Source organism: Mustela nigripes, chromosome 17 (genome assembly GCF_022355385.1).
Source record: "Mustela nigripes isolate SB6536 chromosome 17, MUSNIG.SB6536, whole genome shotgun sequence".
Taxonomy (NCBI): Eukaryota; Metazoa; Chordata; class Mammalia; order Carnivora; family Mustelidae; genus Mustela; species Mustela nigripes.
This window is the reverse complement of record NC_081573.1, coordinates 27062078-27078398: the sequence shown is the minus strand read 5'-3', so window position 1 is coordinate 27078398 and position 16321 is coordinate 27062078. Positions and strand designations below refer to the sequence as shown.

Genomic DNA, 16321 nt, shown 5'->3' with positions numbered 1-16321 from the left:
AGCCAGCGACCACAAAGAAGACAGGAGCGCAAGGGAGGCTGGCGGGCGGGCCGGCGCTGGCTGGAGCGCGGAGGAGCCGGGGCGCAGCCGTCGCCGCCGCCGCCGCCGCCGCCGCTGCCCGGGAGGACCGGAGCCCGGCCGCCGCCTGCTCGTCCTCCTCCTCCGCCGCCGCGGCCGCCGCCTCCCCCCTCTCCGAGCCCCTGGCCCATGGAGGCAGCTAGCGGGGCCGGCGACTTGGCACCGGCCTGGGGATCGGCTGCGCGCCGCGCGCTGAGCACCGCAGCCCGAGGGCAGGCAGCGTCGGCCCGGCGCACGGGCTGAGCGATGCCCAGGGCACGGGCGCGCCTGCCCGCCGCCGCCTGAGCGCCCCCGCGCGCCCCTTCCTCCTCCGGGGGGCCGGCGCCGGACCGAGCCGAGAGCCAGAGAAGGGGGCGTGAGCCAGGGGCCCAGAGCTGTGGCTTCCGAGCCACTGCGGCCGTTTCGAGCCCCCCCCAAGTAGGCTGAGTTGAGGGACCCCTTTCCCATCCATCATAATCTCCAAACCAGGCGTTTGGGCATTTTTTAGCCATTGATATTTATTTATTTTTTTGTGTGTGTGCGGCAGGGAATAATTTGAAGGCTTTTTTTTTTTTTTTTCTTTTTTCCCGGGGGTGCTGAGCTTCCGCGCTCCCGACCGCCTCCCGGTCTCCACCCCCCGTGAGACCCCCTCGACTCCAGCCCCGTCCCCCCTCCTCAGATGGGTTCATTGTGAGCTCCGCACCGGGCTGCGTGGCCGGACGCCTGCAAACTTTGCACAAAAATCCGGCAAGGGGCGGAGGAGGAGAAGAAGGAGGAGGGTGAGGGTGGCGGTGGGGTGGGGGAGGGAGGGAGGGGGCCGCAGGGGCCGGGGGCCGGCGGGGGGTGGGGGGGGGGGGGGGGGCGGCTTTTTTTTTTTTTTTTTTTTTTTGCATAACTCGGCTCGGCCGAGTGGCCTCCGGACTCCCCGCGCCGCTGGGACCGCCGCTGGGACCGAGAGCCCCCGGCTGCCGCATTGCAACAGGCAGGGCCCCGGCGCGGCCCCCGGGCCTCCCCCCGCCCCCGAGCGGACTCGGCCGGCCCGGGCCGTCCCCCCCAGGGAGGCCGCCCCGGACCTACGATCCGCTCCCCGCAGCCGCCGACCCGGCTGCAAAAAAAAAAGTTTCCGAGAGGCAGGCGGAGGAGAAGGGGGAGAAGGGCAGCCCGGAGCGGCGAGGGGCGGCGGGGGGAGCCGGCCGCGGAGGGCGACGGAGCGCCGGGAGCCCCGGACATGTCCAGGCGGAAGCAGGCGAAGCCGCGCTCGGTGAAAGGTGAGCGAGCGAGGCCCGGCGGAGGCGCGAGCGAGCGAGCGGGGAGGGAGGGAGCGAGGGAGGAGGGACCGGCGAGCGGGCGGGCGGCCGGGGACCCGCGCGAGCGAGCCGAGAGGAGGAGGAGGCGGCGGCGGAGGAGGAGGCGGAGGCGGAGGAGGAGGAAGAGGAGGGGGAGGAGGAAGCCGGGAGCGGGAGGCGGAGGCGGCAGAGGGGGCACGCCGCGGACACCCTACCCGCCCGGACCCTCTCCGGGCTCGGCGTCGCCGCCCGCGGGGGACCCGGGCCTGGGGGCGCCGCTGAGGGGCTCTCGCCGCTCCCTCCGTGCGGGCCCCGGGCCCGCGTGGCCAATCAAGGGGTGCGGGCCTGACTTGGCGGGGATTGCGAATCTCGGCGGCGGCGGGCGGGCGGCGGGAGGAAGGAAGAGGCGGTGAGGACCGGCGCCCCGGAGGCCGGCAACTCTGAGGCCGCTCACGCCGGGCGCCGGGCCTTGCCGCCTTTCCTCGGCCCGCGCCTTGTCGCCCCGGGACGCCGTAGCAGAGGGCGGCGGGCAGAGCTTGCGCGCGCCTTGAGCGCCGCGTCCCCGCCCCGGCCACCAGGCGCCCCCTCCCTGTCCCCTGCCCGGGCCGCGCTCCCGACCAGGGCCCCCGCACTTCCTGCCTCATCCACCGAGGCCAACCGGGCCGGGAGCCTCCGCCAGGAGTTCATTGTCTGCGCAGCGCCGGCAGGACGCGGGTCCCCAGGGGAGCGCAGCGGCCGCGGCGCGCGCCCCTCGGTGGAAGGCGCCTAGGACCCAACCCCGGGCACTCACATCCTCGACACCTAGGCCAGTTTCCTGTGTCGGTTCCCCGGAGTGCACACGTTAGTGAGGACCCACAACACAACGGACACACAAAAACAGCTTGCGACCCCCCCCCCCCGCCCCCACCTCGTTTCCTTTGCTTTGCTTTGCTTTCCATTTCCATCAAGGGCCCCAGGCTAGAGTGGGCCCCTGGAGAGCAGAGGCCCCAGGGAGAGGCCCCGCGCAGGCGACGGAGCCCCTCCCCTGCCCTCCTCTCCCCACCGACTGGCCTCTCCAGGCCTCGCCTGCTGCTTTGTCCCGATTCCAGCGCCTCGGATGGGTGCCCGACCGACCCGTCCAGCTGAGAGCTGACAGAGGAGGGACAGGATGAGAGCTGCTAGGTCTCTGGAGCCAAAAGTCCCGAGGCCCTTGTCCTCTCCCAACTCCCCTGATGACCTCTGGCCCGAGCCCAGTTCTGCTCTGAAAAGTTCATTTCCTGGAGGCCTGCGCGGGAAGGCGCTGGGGCCCCGCTCCCTTCCTGCCAGCCTTGCTTCTGGCTGGAAAGGCCGGGACTCAATCTGGCAAGGAGGGTCGTGAGACACCCGCCGCCGTTGCTCTCCTGCTAAAGTCCCAGCAGATTCCATGGCTCCTGGCTGAGCAGAGACTGTCCCTGTCATCTTAGAAGCAGATCAGCTCAGTCCAAAGTCTCAGCAAGGCAGCTGTTCCCTTTCCTCTTTTTCCTTGAGAGAAGTTGGTTTTGTTCCCCTCCCTGTGGCATGCATCCCAATCGGGGATAACCTGGTCTGCTCTTCAGAACTGGCGATCCGGAAGGTGTTCTGATTGAGGCGCAGGGAAACTGATAGCTCCCAAGAAGTGGACAGGCAAATGGTAGATGTTTGTCCTTTTGCTGAATAGGAAAGGCTCTGTGGCTTGAACTATTATTTGATTTCGTTTCTTTTTCCCTGGCTCACTGCTCACTCCTTCAAGATCTACTTAAGGTGGCCCAGAAGAAAATGTAGACTCAGGATCTGTGGTTGGGAAAACAGTTTTATTTAACTACCTACAGTTTTATTTAACTCAGCTAGTTGATTTTGAGTTAAATCTGTGTTTAGGAGCAGGATTTTCATAAAGGAAGATGCAAAGCTTAGCTACCTCTAACCTCAGTCCATGCCTCGGAACCTCCTAATTTTAGAAGGCAAGAGACATAGAAACTAAAGGTAGAGCAATTTGCCACGAACAGATGGGTGGGTGTTTTAGAGTTGCTCGAACCTCATTCTAATACCACTCTGTGTATCTCAAGAAAGACTCAAGAATTGGCCTCCGCTTTTCATGAAATGAGCCTTGACATGATTTTTAATGAATTTCTCTCTCTAAATCTATATGTGTGTACGTATAGCCAACAATTCAAACGAACTGGTGGGGGGAAGACCGCAAAGTGAGAACAAGACCAGTGTAGGCATTTTGAGAACTATTATTATTTTTTAAAAATTTATTTATTTGACAGAGACACAGTGAGAGAGGGAACACAAACAGGGGGAGTGGGGAGAAGGAGAAGCAGGCTCCCTGCTGAGCTGGGAGCCCGATGAGGGGCTCGATTCCAAGACCCCAGGATCAGGACACCAGCCAAAGGCAGACGCTTAAGGACTGAGCCACCCAGGCGCCCCGAGAAGTATTGTAAATATCAGCCACACAGCGCCTTTCTGCCCTTGGAGCCTAGGATCTTCTGTTTCTTCCTGTGGTTCTTTGCATTTTCCAGAAGCAGCTTCGACCCTCGCCTCTCACCATTTTGCCTCTTATTCAGTTCACTGGGGTGAATAGGGTGGAGATATGACCACTTATCAAGGGAGGAATTAAGAGAGATGATAATTTGAATAGATAAGAGTTTCAGCAGGTGATGGATTTATTGCGTTTCAAGAACTGCTTCTCCCCTTTCACAGACAATATTCAAAAGTGTGTGTTTGAGTGTGGACAGCTCCACACCAAGTGTTTAAAATGACAAGGTCTTCACCTTTCAAGATGCTGGAAGGTGCTTCTTAAGAACAGTGGTGCCTTTTACATTTTATTTTATTTTATTGTGCCTCCACTGCTGTGTGTCAGGGCTAACGTGGAGGCATTGTGGACTTCCCCAGCCCGCGCCTTCTGCTGTGAAAGTCGCTTGGCTGTAATTCGTAATTGATCTCGGAAACGTGAAAGCCCATAGCAGGAAGGAAAGACAGAAATATAACAATTTCTAATGGATGCTCAGAAAGTGTGATTTGAAAGCCCCGGTGTTGCTGCTTTGAAAAATCAAACAGGCCTGGGACGGGACGGGGCGGGGGGGGGGGGGGTTCTCCCTTTCCACTCACGGGCACAGCCTTCCTTCTGGAGGGGAGTCACTTGTTCCCTTTGGCTGTTTGTCCTTCTTTGGAAAACCCAGCTTCCAGGGAGGACACTCAGCAAATAGGGAAGGGGGCCAGGGTACTAGGGCGGGGAGTGGGGGGGGAGAATAGCTTCATTGGTTTTCAAAAGCCTTGTCATTAAAAAATAATAATAATAACAACACCAAAACCCCACAAATGTTACAAAAGTCACATTTTCTGACCGATTTTCCCTCTCTACAACACTCTCCCCTTTTCTGTCTCCTGGTGGTGTGGTGTGGCAGTTGTGAGGACATTTGTTTCCTTTGACAATTTTGGCCTCATTCTCCGGGGCTGTTCTCATCACTTCTCACTGATGTTATTTTGGCTGATGATGTCAGGTGACTTGGTAACCTGTCTCCCTTCACCCACACTGCCTCTGCAGATCCAAGAAACAGGCTATTTATTTATGTATTTGGGAAACCAATACATCTTTTTTCCCCCCAGACTCAGCTTAAAACTTTGGAATGATTTTAATTTAATACTGTTGATTTTCTCCATCTAGCAACTGCCTGTTAATTACCGTTCTTAATATTAATTAGCACTCAGGCTGTGTCCACGCATTTCCCCCCCCCCCCCCCCCCCCCCAGCCTGTGTCCCCCCCTTCCCCCCCCCCCCCACGCCCACATCCTAACTCCCCTCCCTTCTCCCACCCCCTTCTCTGCACTCCCCTCCCCTTCTCTGTCTTCCTCTCCTGGCAGCCTGTAGCCCCTCCAAAAGTCCATCTTAGAAATTTGGTGGTCTGGGGACTTGGGAACAGTGTAGATCGCCACTGCTTGTGTTTCCATGGAAATAATTGAGATGTAATAAATAGAGGCGTTCTGAGGTTACAGGTTTTTTGATTCAGCTGAGACCACATACAAGTGTAAATTGTCGAGATTTGTTTGGCTAAATGTACATGATCTTGTAGGAAGGGCAAAACAAACCCTTTCTGGTTCTTTAGCTTTCGTGTGGATTGAGCAGTGATATTTAATCCTAATTTTTCATCGCCCCCTCCTCCATTAAGTCACGCACTCCCAGCGCGTGGAAGAGCCTGTCTTACTCTAGAAAACATCTTTTATGGCTAGTCATTGCTGTTTAGATTCTTACACCTGTTTCCTTGCAAAAACTTCATAAGCAATAACATGAGATAACTGTGTGCCTCTGACAGAAGGACCCTGCTAAATGTCTAACCGTAGGTGCCCAGCTTGTGTTCATAACGGAAGGTGCAAAATGCTGGTGACTTTACAGTCCTAGAGTCAGTTGGTAGACCCGGCCAGCCCTGGCATTGTGAAGACATGCTACAGTGTGTCAGCAGAGGAGAAGGAGGAGGAGGAGGAGGAGGGAGAAACCTGAGAGGGGAAACAGGAGTACAACATCTTTGAGCACAGTGTTGCTAGCTGGAGACCAAAGGGGGATCCGGTTCAGTCTAATAGAAAGTTACAATAATTGCCGTATCTGTAGCCAACTCTTAAGCTGGTGGCTGTGGAATTCTTCCCCTGATGTAGGATTTAATAGTCTGGCAATTAGATGCATTGATTTCTCTTAACTGTTCATTTGGATGTGTAAACGAAAGGAACCTGCCACGGAGGCTGATGGTATGGGCGTGCTTGCTGCTGGAAAAAGGCTGATGGAGGTGGTGGTGGTGAGGATAGGATTTTTCGGGGTGGTTTTGAGGCCAATTCCCTCCTGTCTTAATATTTCTGTTTGTGAAGTGAACAGCACCTGTTGTTCAGAAACTGCTTAAAAATAAACAATTAAAAAATAAACCAGAAGCGAATACAGTTATGTCTGAAAAGTGAAAAACATCTTTCCAGGGGCGCCTGGGTGGCTCAGTGGGTTAAAGCCTCTGCCTTCGGCTCAGGTCATGATCCCAGGGTCCCGGGATCGAGCCCCACGTCGGGCTCTCTGCTCCTCAGGGAACCTGCTTTCTCCCCTCTCTCTCTCTGCCTGCCTCTCTGCCTACTTGTGATTTCTCTCTCTCTGTCAAATAAATAAAATCTTAAAAAAAAAAAAAAAAAAGAAAAACATCTTTCCTGCTTCAGAGGTCCCTCGAGTTGCATCTCCGTCTTGGAGTGGCTGGGCTCACCTACTTTTGGCAGATGGTCTGTTAGGTACCAGAGGCAAAAGTCACAAAACACCTTGGCCCTGAGTTCCAAAGGAAATTCCTGGAAATTGAGTGATTTTGCCCCCCTGCCCTCCATCCTTAGCAATAGTCTGGGGCCTGGGGCCACCTAGACCCTTGCTGTCAAGCCCCGGAGAGGTGTGGGGACATGGCATTTTGGACCCCTTGCGGGCGGATGGGTGGGCAACTTCCGTGGCTTAGATAGCGTACAGATAATGAACTCTCAAAACATGAGCCCTTCTGCACGCAGGGTTCTGCAGGTGGTACCAGCTTTTGACGTGGGGTCATCAAAAACTCTTATTGGTAAGCAAGCTGAAGATGGCTAGCTTTCCTGACTGCCTCTCCACTACCCCCTCCTCCTTCTTTTTACTAAACTGAATGTGTAGATTCAGTTAACCCTTTGATCCAGGTAAAACTGAATTTACCTTTCCTGGATCTTGTCTATGGTTCACTGGTGTTTGCAAAGAATGTTATTTTCATGTCTTCTGAACGTTTGCCATAGATATCAGGACTTCTTATCTGTGGGTCTATGTTAATTGTGACAGAAGAATACCTTGAAAACTGTTAGGGGGCTCCCCATTACTGTGGGTAGCCAGGGAAAACCTGAATTGGCAAATTTGACAATTTCTGCAGATTCCTGTCAGCTTGCAAGGGTGTTTTGTGCTTGTGGTAGTCGGGGATCCAAATAGTTTTGCACCCAGAATAGACTAATTAAGCCTGGATCGGTTATATCCCAATTGAAGTTTTCGGTGCTGTCAGCTCCCTCTGCCTACGGTGGGAGAGAGAGGGTGGAGTGGAGTGGGGGAATGCTGATGGAAAGTTTTGATTCATAGCTTACCTGCCAGGCTCGGTGGCAGCCAACGATCGGGGTTGTACACTCAGTAAATAAAAATACTTTACCTCTTTCAAGGAGCGCCAATTAGCTGATTGCTCTGCGTGGCTGTCTTTAAGGGGAATGCTGTTTTACCTATCTTCTCGTACAAAGGTTTGATTTTTAATGTCTTGTGAAAAGGATTCTCTTTGTCTTGATTGATGTCAGGAATAAAAGCATGATGGTAATATCCCTTTGAAAGCTATTGTATTGTCAGCCCTGGCTAACAGCGGGAGGGCCTCCCTGCGTTATAGATTAGTGCTGTGAAAACACTGACATTTTCTTTGTTACGTTGCTGTTGTTCTACTTGCAAAGTCAATTACACAATGTTGGAGCTCAGTTACCGAGTTGACTTTGGAAGTAGCAGCGTCTTTCATTCTCATCTAAAAGATATAATTTTCCTTTGTTGTTGTTGTTTTGTTTTGTTTTCTTTCTTTCTTTTTTTTTTTTACCTTCCTCCCGCCACGCCCCCCCCCAAGAGTCTGAACGCGTTCGCTAGGCAAACACACTCTACTTTCAATTGTGACAAGTCCAATTCAAAGATTGCCACGTCATTATCTCCGAATTCTTCTGCTCATTCACATTTCAGTGGCTTCTTATTGATAGAGTGACTACAGCAGCCAAGATACATAAAAAAAAGCTATCAAATGAGATTACAGTGTTGATAATATCAAGTGGATTGTTCTCTGGATTTGGGGGTCCTTGAGGTTGGCAAATTCAGAGTTTTCTTTCTTTTTTTTCCTGTAAGGTTTGACACGGGCCGAACCAGGTTCTTGGGTTGATGGGACCTCAGCAAACAGGTTTTTGTTTGTTGTTTGTTGTTTTTGTTTTTTGTTATAGAAGGTTTATACGCATTCTGATCTCAGAGGCTGGAGCTGTTGAGCTTTGGACTCAGAAATCCCTGATGACATTACGGCAGGGGTGGAAGGGGTCTGCTAAGAGAATCATGTCACCCGTCTGTCCCCCACTGAAGATGGCAGCGTGGAATTCTAAGGTGGTCTAAGTGTGCCTTTACTGGGCTCCCCTGGACTCAGGAGTGATTTGCATTCCCATGTAAGTGTGTGGCAGGGAAGCAGGGCGTGATATGTCCCTGGCTGAAAATGATAAGGCAGGATGTTTTATATTCATCCTTTCCTTTCCCCTCCACCCTAGTGCCTGGCCTTCTCCAGAAAGAGAAATACCCAACTTCCTTAGTTCTCTCAACCGGCCCCAAAGATGCAGTTCCCTGAGAATGCCCGGGGACTGCGATGCCACTGCCACTGACTCCATATGACAGGGACCCATCAGGAGACTCCGTCCGAGGACACTAATTGTGGGCCCCCGAAGTTATTATTATGAACCACCAGACAACAGCCTGTGCTCGCCAGCAATTTGTCAGGACTAATTTTGTTTTTCTCCAATAATTGAAAATTAATGTCTTGAAGTGAAAGCAGATGTTCATGCCATCTTCTGAATTGGGATATAAAATGGGGCTCTGTAGATGGGTTCACTAATTTAACAGCAATTTTCCTCATGGCTAATGGGGGTGCTGGGGCTGCCATCACCTAACGCTTGGGGTGAGGGGATGAGAGAGAGAGAGAGAGAGAAAGAGAGAGAGAGCGGAGCCCACTTGGATGAGTTCTGCTGTCCTGGGTACTTGCAGCCAAGCCCTGAGAAGGAAGGTGTGACTGATGTGCTCATTCTGGGGGGAGAATATGTCAACAGAAAATTTTCCTTGGACGGGTCTTCATTTTGAATACTCATTCGCACAAGAAGGATTTCTGGAGATAATCCATGGCATTATGCTGGAAACGGGAAGGGGAACCTTGATTTGGGGAGAGCATGGATTCCCGGCAGCTGGGAGCTGGTTCCCTGTCCCTAGTGAGAGGCTGGTTATCATCGCATTTCCAGGGCTCCTGGTCGGCGTAGCATTCGATTGTTGATCTCGGGGTGGTGAGTTCGGTCCCCACATTTGGGTGTAGACATCACTTACATAAATAAATTAAATTAAATTGCACATTCCCAGGCCCAGACGCTAGAGATGCTCACCCAGTTGGTCTGGGGAGGGCCTCAGAGCTCCTCATTCTTTTTCCCCTTTCAAAAATTACAGTAAGCTATGTGTAACCTAGAATGTACCATCTTAAGCATTTCTAAGTGTGCGGTTCGGTGACATTAGTTCCTTCACGTTGTTTTACAATCATCACCACCGTGAACTTTCATTTTCAGGCAGCTTTGGACTACCCAGGTGGTAGTGGTGGGGCGGGGGGTCTTAGCCCACCACCCTCGGAGGAAGCCACCCGGTTCAAGGGCTCCATTCTCCAGGGTAGCCATGAGAAGCAGGCTTGGAGGATCAAGGGACTCTGGAGCTCTGGCGGGGCCGTTCTTTGCTCTAGTGTGAGAAATGAGATCCGTGTGCCCAAAGGTAGGGCAGGGCGTGGGATGAGGGACCACATCAGGGCCGGGGGTGGGGGGGGGCGGGGGGGAGGGGCCGGGGGGCCGCCGAGGCGGGGGGGGGGGGGGGGGGGTCAGGCCAGGGGGCTGCCTAGCAGCTGAGCGAGCAGGTGACCCAGGTCAGGATTAGAACATTTGTTCTCTCTCCTTGGGGGCGCCATTCTTTTGGGCCTGGCTGGGTGTGAGTTTGCCGAGTGGCCCCCGGAGGGCAGATCCCCAGGCCCCCATACCTGCGTGCCAGGACCAAGACAGCACCCCCTGGCTCCCCCAGGTCCGCACCCTTCAGGAAAGGGAGGGACAGTTATTCTGGAATGACTGCCTAGTTGCCCAGCTTCCCAGTCCTGGAGTGCCCACCACCTCTGGACCGCAGGTCTGGGCAGAGCTGACGCTGGTACCGTTCTCCTCCTTGAAGGGACCAGGCACCTTTCTCTCCCCCGGTTTTCTCTGTAATTGAAATTTGTCCTTTCGTTACCTGGGCATGAATTATTTTTTGCAGTGTTGTCATTCCCTATCCTGCTGTGAGGTTTATCTCTTCTGTTGATCCTAATTAAATAAAACATACTGTTCACCTAACTCCTGTTGCACTGCATTTTACCTGCCTGAAGGCAGAGTGATGGCCATCTGGGCTTGGTTAGGGAGCAGGGCTTGGCTGGAGAAGGGAGCTGGGGTGGCCACGGCTGCCAAATCCAGGCTTGGTGTATGCCCTTGGCCTGGGGGCTGCAGGACCTTGCAGCCACCAGCAACAGTAAGCCTATTTCTGGTTCGGGAGAAATGACTTTGTTCCTAGCCCCCTGGGACTGCAGGCCTGAACCTGGGGCGAGGAGAGACAATCTCCAGGCCTAGAGAGTCCCCAGGGAGAGGGGGAGGGAGGAGAGTGGGTACCCAGAGGAGGGGAGATGGAAAGAAGGGGCAGGCTCCTCTCACCTGGGGTGGAGGCTCCAGAGTGCTGGGCTCTCTGGGGAGCAGTGAGCAAAGCACACGTTCTGGGTGCTCAGGACAGCTCTGCAGATGCCCCAGCCACAGCCCGGCACTCATGGTGGAAGATTCATCAGACTTCACTCCTTTTGTCTTTGAACTTCTCAGACTCAGGTCAACCTCAGCTTGAAGAGAAACCTGGAGGTTCACTTCATTCAGACCTCTTTGGGTGTGCTTGTGGCATCTTTAGTTTCATCCATCCTGGACTTACATACTTTCACTCCCAGGGAGCTCACTACCTATATGCATTTTTTTTTTTTTTTTTTTTTAAGCTTGTGTTGCATATGTTCTTCTTTTCCATTAAACTGCAATCTGCCTTCATAATATTGGTGCCTGGGTTCTGGTTCTTTCTCCTGGGGCCTTAGGGAGTAACTCAGATCCCATTCCCAGAGCAGCCCTATTGAGAGTTGGCAAAGCTTGCCATGCCCCACTTCACTCAGGGGTAGGAAATCATGGATGGGATATGGTCAGCCTGGTGGGCTTCTGGGACCCCACACAGGCTGGTGGATGCCATTGACCTGAGCCTCTGAGTCCTTGTGTTTATAAAGGATTTTTTTTTTTTTTTTTTAAAGATTTTATTTATTTATTTGACAGAGAGAGATCACAAGTAGGCAGAGAGGCAGACAGAGAGAGGAGGAAGCAGGCTCCCTGCTGAGCAGAGAGCCCGATGCGGGGCTCGATCCCAGGACTCTGAGATCACGACCTGAGCCGAAGGCAGCGGCTTACCCACTGAGCCACCCAGGCGCCACCTATAAAGGATTTTTTAAAAAAGATTTTATTTATTTATTTGACCGAGATAGATAGAGAGAGATCACAAGTTGGTGGAGAGGCAGGCAGAGACAGAGGGGGGAAGCATGCTCCCTGCTGAGCAGAGAGCCTAATGTGGGGCTCAATCCAGGACCCTGAGATCATGACCTGAGCTGAAGGCAGAGGATTAACCCACTAAGCCCTAGAAAGAATTTCTCTTTCCTTTCTTTTTTTTTTTTTTTTTTTAAGATTTTATTTATTCATTTGACAGAGAGAGAAATCACAAATACACAGAGAGGCAGAGAGAGAGAAGGGGGGAGCCGATAGCCCGATATGGGACTCGATCCTAGGACCCTGAGATCATGACCTGAGCCAAAGGCAGAGGCTTAACCCACTGAGCCACCCAGGCGCCCTAGAAAGGATTTCTTAAGTGAGTGCGTACATGTGCAAACTTTGAGGGGCTCAGTGAATGGGTGGGTGCATGAGGGAGTAGTGGACTAGTGACTGAGTAATGAGCGAATGCTCTCCTAAGTGAATGAGGGAGTGGGGCATCTGACTTGGGCTTATCCCCCCACCCCCGCCCTTCCGTCAGCATCTTTGATGCACTCTCCTGCCCTCTCCACCTCCTGCCAGCCCCTGTTCCCATTCAGGAGGCGAAAGATGCCCCATCATAGAGCAGTGGGGACCTCATGCCCCTTGCAGGTGGGTGGGGATGGCTTGTGCCTGTTCTCTCCTTCATCCTCACCCACAGTTTGGGTTCAGCCGGGATATTGCTGCTACGGCTGATCCAAGGCTTTGTGCCAGAGTGTATGCTAGGTTGTAAAACATCGTTTTTAAATGATAAAACCAATATGACACTTTCATACTAAATTTAAAATAAAATTCTAAGCAAATTTTTTTTTTTTTTTTAAGATTTCATTTATTGGGGCTGCCTGGGTGGCTCAGTGGGTTAAGCCTTTGCCTTTGGCTCAGGTCATGATCTCAGGGTCCTGGGATCGAGTCCCGCATCGGGCTCTCTGCTGGGCAGGGAGCCTGCTTCCTCCTCTCTCTCTCTCTCTCTCTCTCCCTCTCTGCCTACTTGTGATCTCTCTCTGTCAAAGAAATAGAATCTTAAAAAAAAAAAAAAGATTTTATTTATTTATTTGAGCAAACATGAGCAGGGGGGAGGGGCAGAGGGAGAGGGAGAAGCAGACTCCCTTCTGAAAAGAGAGCCTGATTTTATGCAGGACTCAATCCCAGGACCCTGGGATCATGACCTGAGCCGAAGGCAGAGGCTTTAACCCACTGAGCCACCCAGGAGCCCCAAGTCCAGCTTTTATTAAATGACCTTTGGGACTGCACTCATCCTTCAGGGACCCACTGACCCTGAATAGCACTAGGAGTGAGGGCGGGAGTTGGGGGAAGTTTGCAGGAAGGAGAAGATGAGATGCGTTTGCAAGGGAACCTGACAATTAAATTAAACTCCGAATGAAAAGAAAAGACCCCATTCTGGCTGAAGGCCTGAGTCAAGATTGATTTATTTCTCTCTGGAGTTGTGGGAATTGTGGGTTGGAGGTAACATGCTCTGTGATCTTGGGCAGGATAGCTCCCTCTATGGGCCTCAGTTTCCCTGTCTATAAAATGGGATGGAACTGGCTGGCTGAGCTACCTGCCTTAGATGTTTTAGGATTTTAATTCCTGGAACATAAAAAGGGGAAAACATAAGAAGCTTTGGTTTGGGGAAAAAAAAAATACAGGTTAGGGGGTGCCTGGCTGGCTCAGTGGGTACAGCATTCAGCTCTTGATCTCCGGGTGGGGAGTTCGAGCCTCATGTTGGGGGTAGAGTTTACTTTAAGAAAAAAAGAAAAAAAAAAAAAAACTTTTTCTCTTTTTCTTTCTTTCTTTTTTTAATTTCAGATTTTCCTGTAAATTCTAGCTAGTTAACAAAGAGGATAATAAGATTGGTTTCAGGTGTAGAGTTCAGTGACTAACACCCCCTGCTCATCCTAACAAGTGTCCTCCTTAATGCCTATCACCCGGGGCGCCTGGGTGGCTCCATCAGTTAACCCTTGGTTAACTCTTGGTTTTGGCTCAGGTCATGAACTCAGGACCCGGAGGTAGTGCCCTGCGCAGAGGCCGGAGGGGCTCCGTGCTGGGTGGGGAATCTGCTTGAGATCCTTTCCCTCTGCCCCTCCCTCTGTGAATGTGCTTGCTCTCACCCTCTCACAAATAAGTAAATAAGCAAGTTAATAAGTAAATACATAGATAAGTCTTTAAAAAAATACTCTTCACCCATTTAGCCTCTCTCCCGCCTCCCTCCCTCCACCAACCCTCAGTTTCTTCTCTATAGTTGAGTTTTTTATGGTTTGCATCTCTCTCTCTCTCTCTCTCATTTTTTCCCTTCCTCTATGTTCATCTCTTTTTTGTTTCTTAAATTCCACATCTGAGGAAATCCTAGGGTATTTGTCTTTCTCTGGCTGACTCCTTTCAGTCAGCTCGATACTCTCTGACTCCATCCACGTTGATGCAAATGGCAAGAGTTCATTCTTCTGAGGGCGGTATATATATATATATATATATATATATCACCTCTTCTTTATCCATGCATTAGTCGATGGACATCTGGGCTCAAAATCAGTTAAGTATTTAACAAAACAGGCTAGAAAGCTATTGTTAGGTCTTTTCAAGTTACTCTGTAAAGTGACCGGTCCAGAGAGTGACAATTCTGAAGAGGCAGCTCTAGGGAACCTTGCGCAGGGCAGCTGGGACCTCCCTTGCTCCAGACCATTTTGAGCGTGGAGGGGCACGTTGGGTCAGTGTCAAGGGCTTGACTGCCATGTTGGTGACTTTCCAGGTGTCTGAGAGTTCAGTTGGTGGTGTCCTTGCCTCTTTGGGCTCCAGGGGCTTCGGCAAACATCAGTGGAGCAGGTTCTCTGGTGCTTCTCTAATCCAGGAACCTTGCAGGTAGAGGATGACCAGGTCCCACCTATGCCCACCGAGAGCAACCAGCGTGGCCCACCTTGATCCCTGGGGAGGACTCACGGAGGGACTTACTTATGCCAGACCCTGTCTTCAGCTCTTCCCAGGTGCTTCTCGGGTTCTCACCTCAGCTCTCTGACTGATCTCAGTTTTGCAGAGGCACAGATAGGCACAGAACTACCTTGCTCAGAGTCGCACCGCTAGAGGTAGCGAACTGTGCCAGTAATCATTACCTTTATTTACAGATGCCCCATGGGCCAGAAAAGGCAACAGAGAAGTTCATGCTTTCTCTGGGGGCTGGAGAAGTCCCCAGACTCTGGGTTTAGGAGAAGGGGCCATGAGTAAGGGCACAGGAGTTCTGTCCTACTCCCCAACCATCTGTGTAACCTGTGTATCCTGCGTTTTGGGGTAACTATATTCATAACTTAAAAAAAGATGGACACATCTTAAATAATTTAATCTCTTTCTTCCCCAGAGGGAAGCACTGTTATCCACAGTTGTCTTCACCCCAGACCTTTTTTTTGTGGTGCATTTACACAAACACCCATGTACATATACTCGTGCATGTGTAATTTTACCCTTACGTGGTTGATATACTGCTTGACGGAGATGTGCACATTCTGTTATGTGCTATTTTCAAGAAGCAATGAGTTTCCAGTCTTGGTTGCACATTAATATTATCTTAGGCACTTTAAGGAATAATGTTGCCTGGGACCTACTACAGACCAGACAATCCAGACTCTTCGAGGATGCGGCTCTAAGTCAATTTCTTCCTCTCCCCCTTCCTCCTTCCCTTCCTCCCCCCCTTCTTCCTCTCTTCCTTCCTTCATTCCTTCCTTCTTTCCTTCCTTCCTTCTTCTTTAGCTTCCTGGGGAATTTGAGTGAGGAGCCAGGGTCAAGAAGCATTTGTCTAGGACAGTCATGTTAATGTTGTAGGTTTAGTTCCCTGAAACAGCCATCATTCTGTAGAGGGGGCGCACCGGAATCAGTTTACAGTTCTCTCTGGATGGACATGTAGTTTCCGGTTTTCCGCTGTCAGAAACAATGAAAGAGGGAGACTTCTCATTTATAAATCTTTGTATTTCTTAGGCTAGATTCCTAGAGTGGACCTGTTAGGGCGAAGGGTAGTCACTTGAAATATTTGATAGATATTTGCACGTCGCCCTCCACCAAGGGTGTCCTGACGTACCCTTCAGCAGCGTGTGAGTGCTGGTCTCTCCTAGCGCTTGCCTCCATGCTGATGTGTTCCCTTTTTTCTCCTCCGCCTTTCCCTCCCTCCTCCTTCTTCTCTTTCTCCTCCTTCTTCTTCCCCCCTTTCTCTTTTTGCCGATCTGACAGGCAAAAAATAGCTCATCTTTTAAATTTGTATTTTCCTGATTACTAGCCAGGTTGACCATTTATCTTATGTTTATAGGCTCTTTTTATTTATTCTTCAGAAAGGGGCACTTTGCTGAATGTGGACCTTGGGGGATTGGGCATTTCTTTCCCTCAGCGAGTTCTTTAGTCATGTTTCTTCTTCCTTCCAACCATCTATCCACCCATAATCTGTTCATCATCCACCCGTCCATCATCCATCCATCCGCCAGTCGTCCTTCTGTCCATCCCTCATTTATCCACTCATCCATTACCCATCCATCATCTATCCATCATCCATCTATCCATCATCCATCCATCACCATCCATCTTCCATCCATCCATCATCCATCACCCATCATCTATCCAGCCATTCCCCATCAT

At 51.7% G+C, this 16321-nt stretch overlaps 1 protein-coding gene across 1 annotated transcript in view; it reads left to right on the top strand.

Moving 5' to 3' along the window:
* The first annotated feature begins 1184 nt into the window (after positions 1 to 1184).
* The window catches only part of ZNF423 (zinc finger protein 423), a 332069-nt gene continuing 316932 nt past the window's right edge, over positions 1185 to 16321 (top strand). The window contains exon 1 of the mRNA XM_059381198.1: positions 1185 to 1325. Within this exon, the coding sequence (XP_059237181.1) occupies positions 1286 to 1325 (40 nt within the window). The 5' untranslated portion in view covers positions 1185 to 1285. The remainder of the gene's footprint in view (positions 1326 to 16321) is intronic.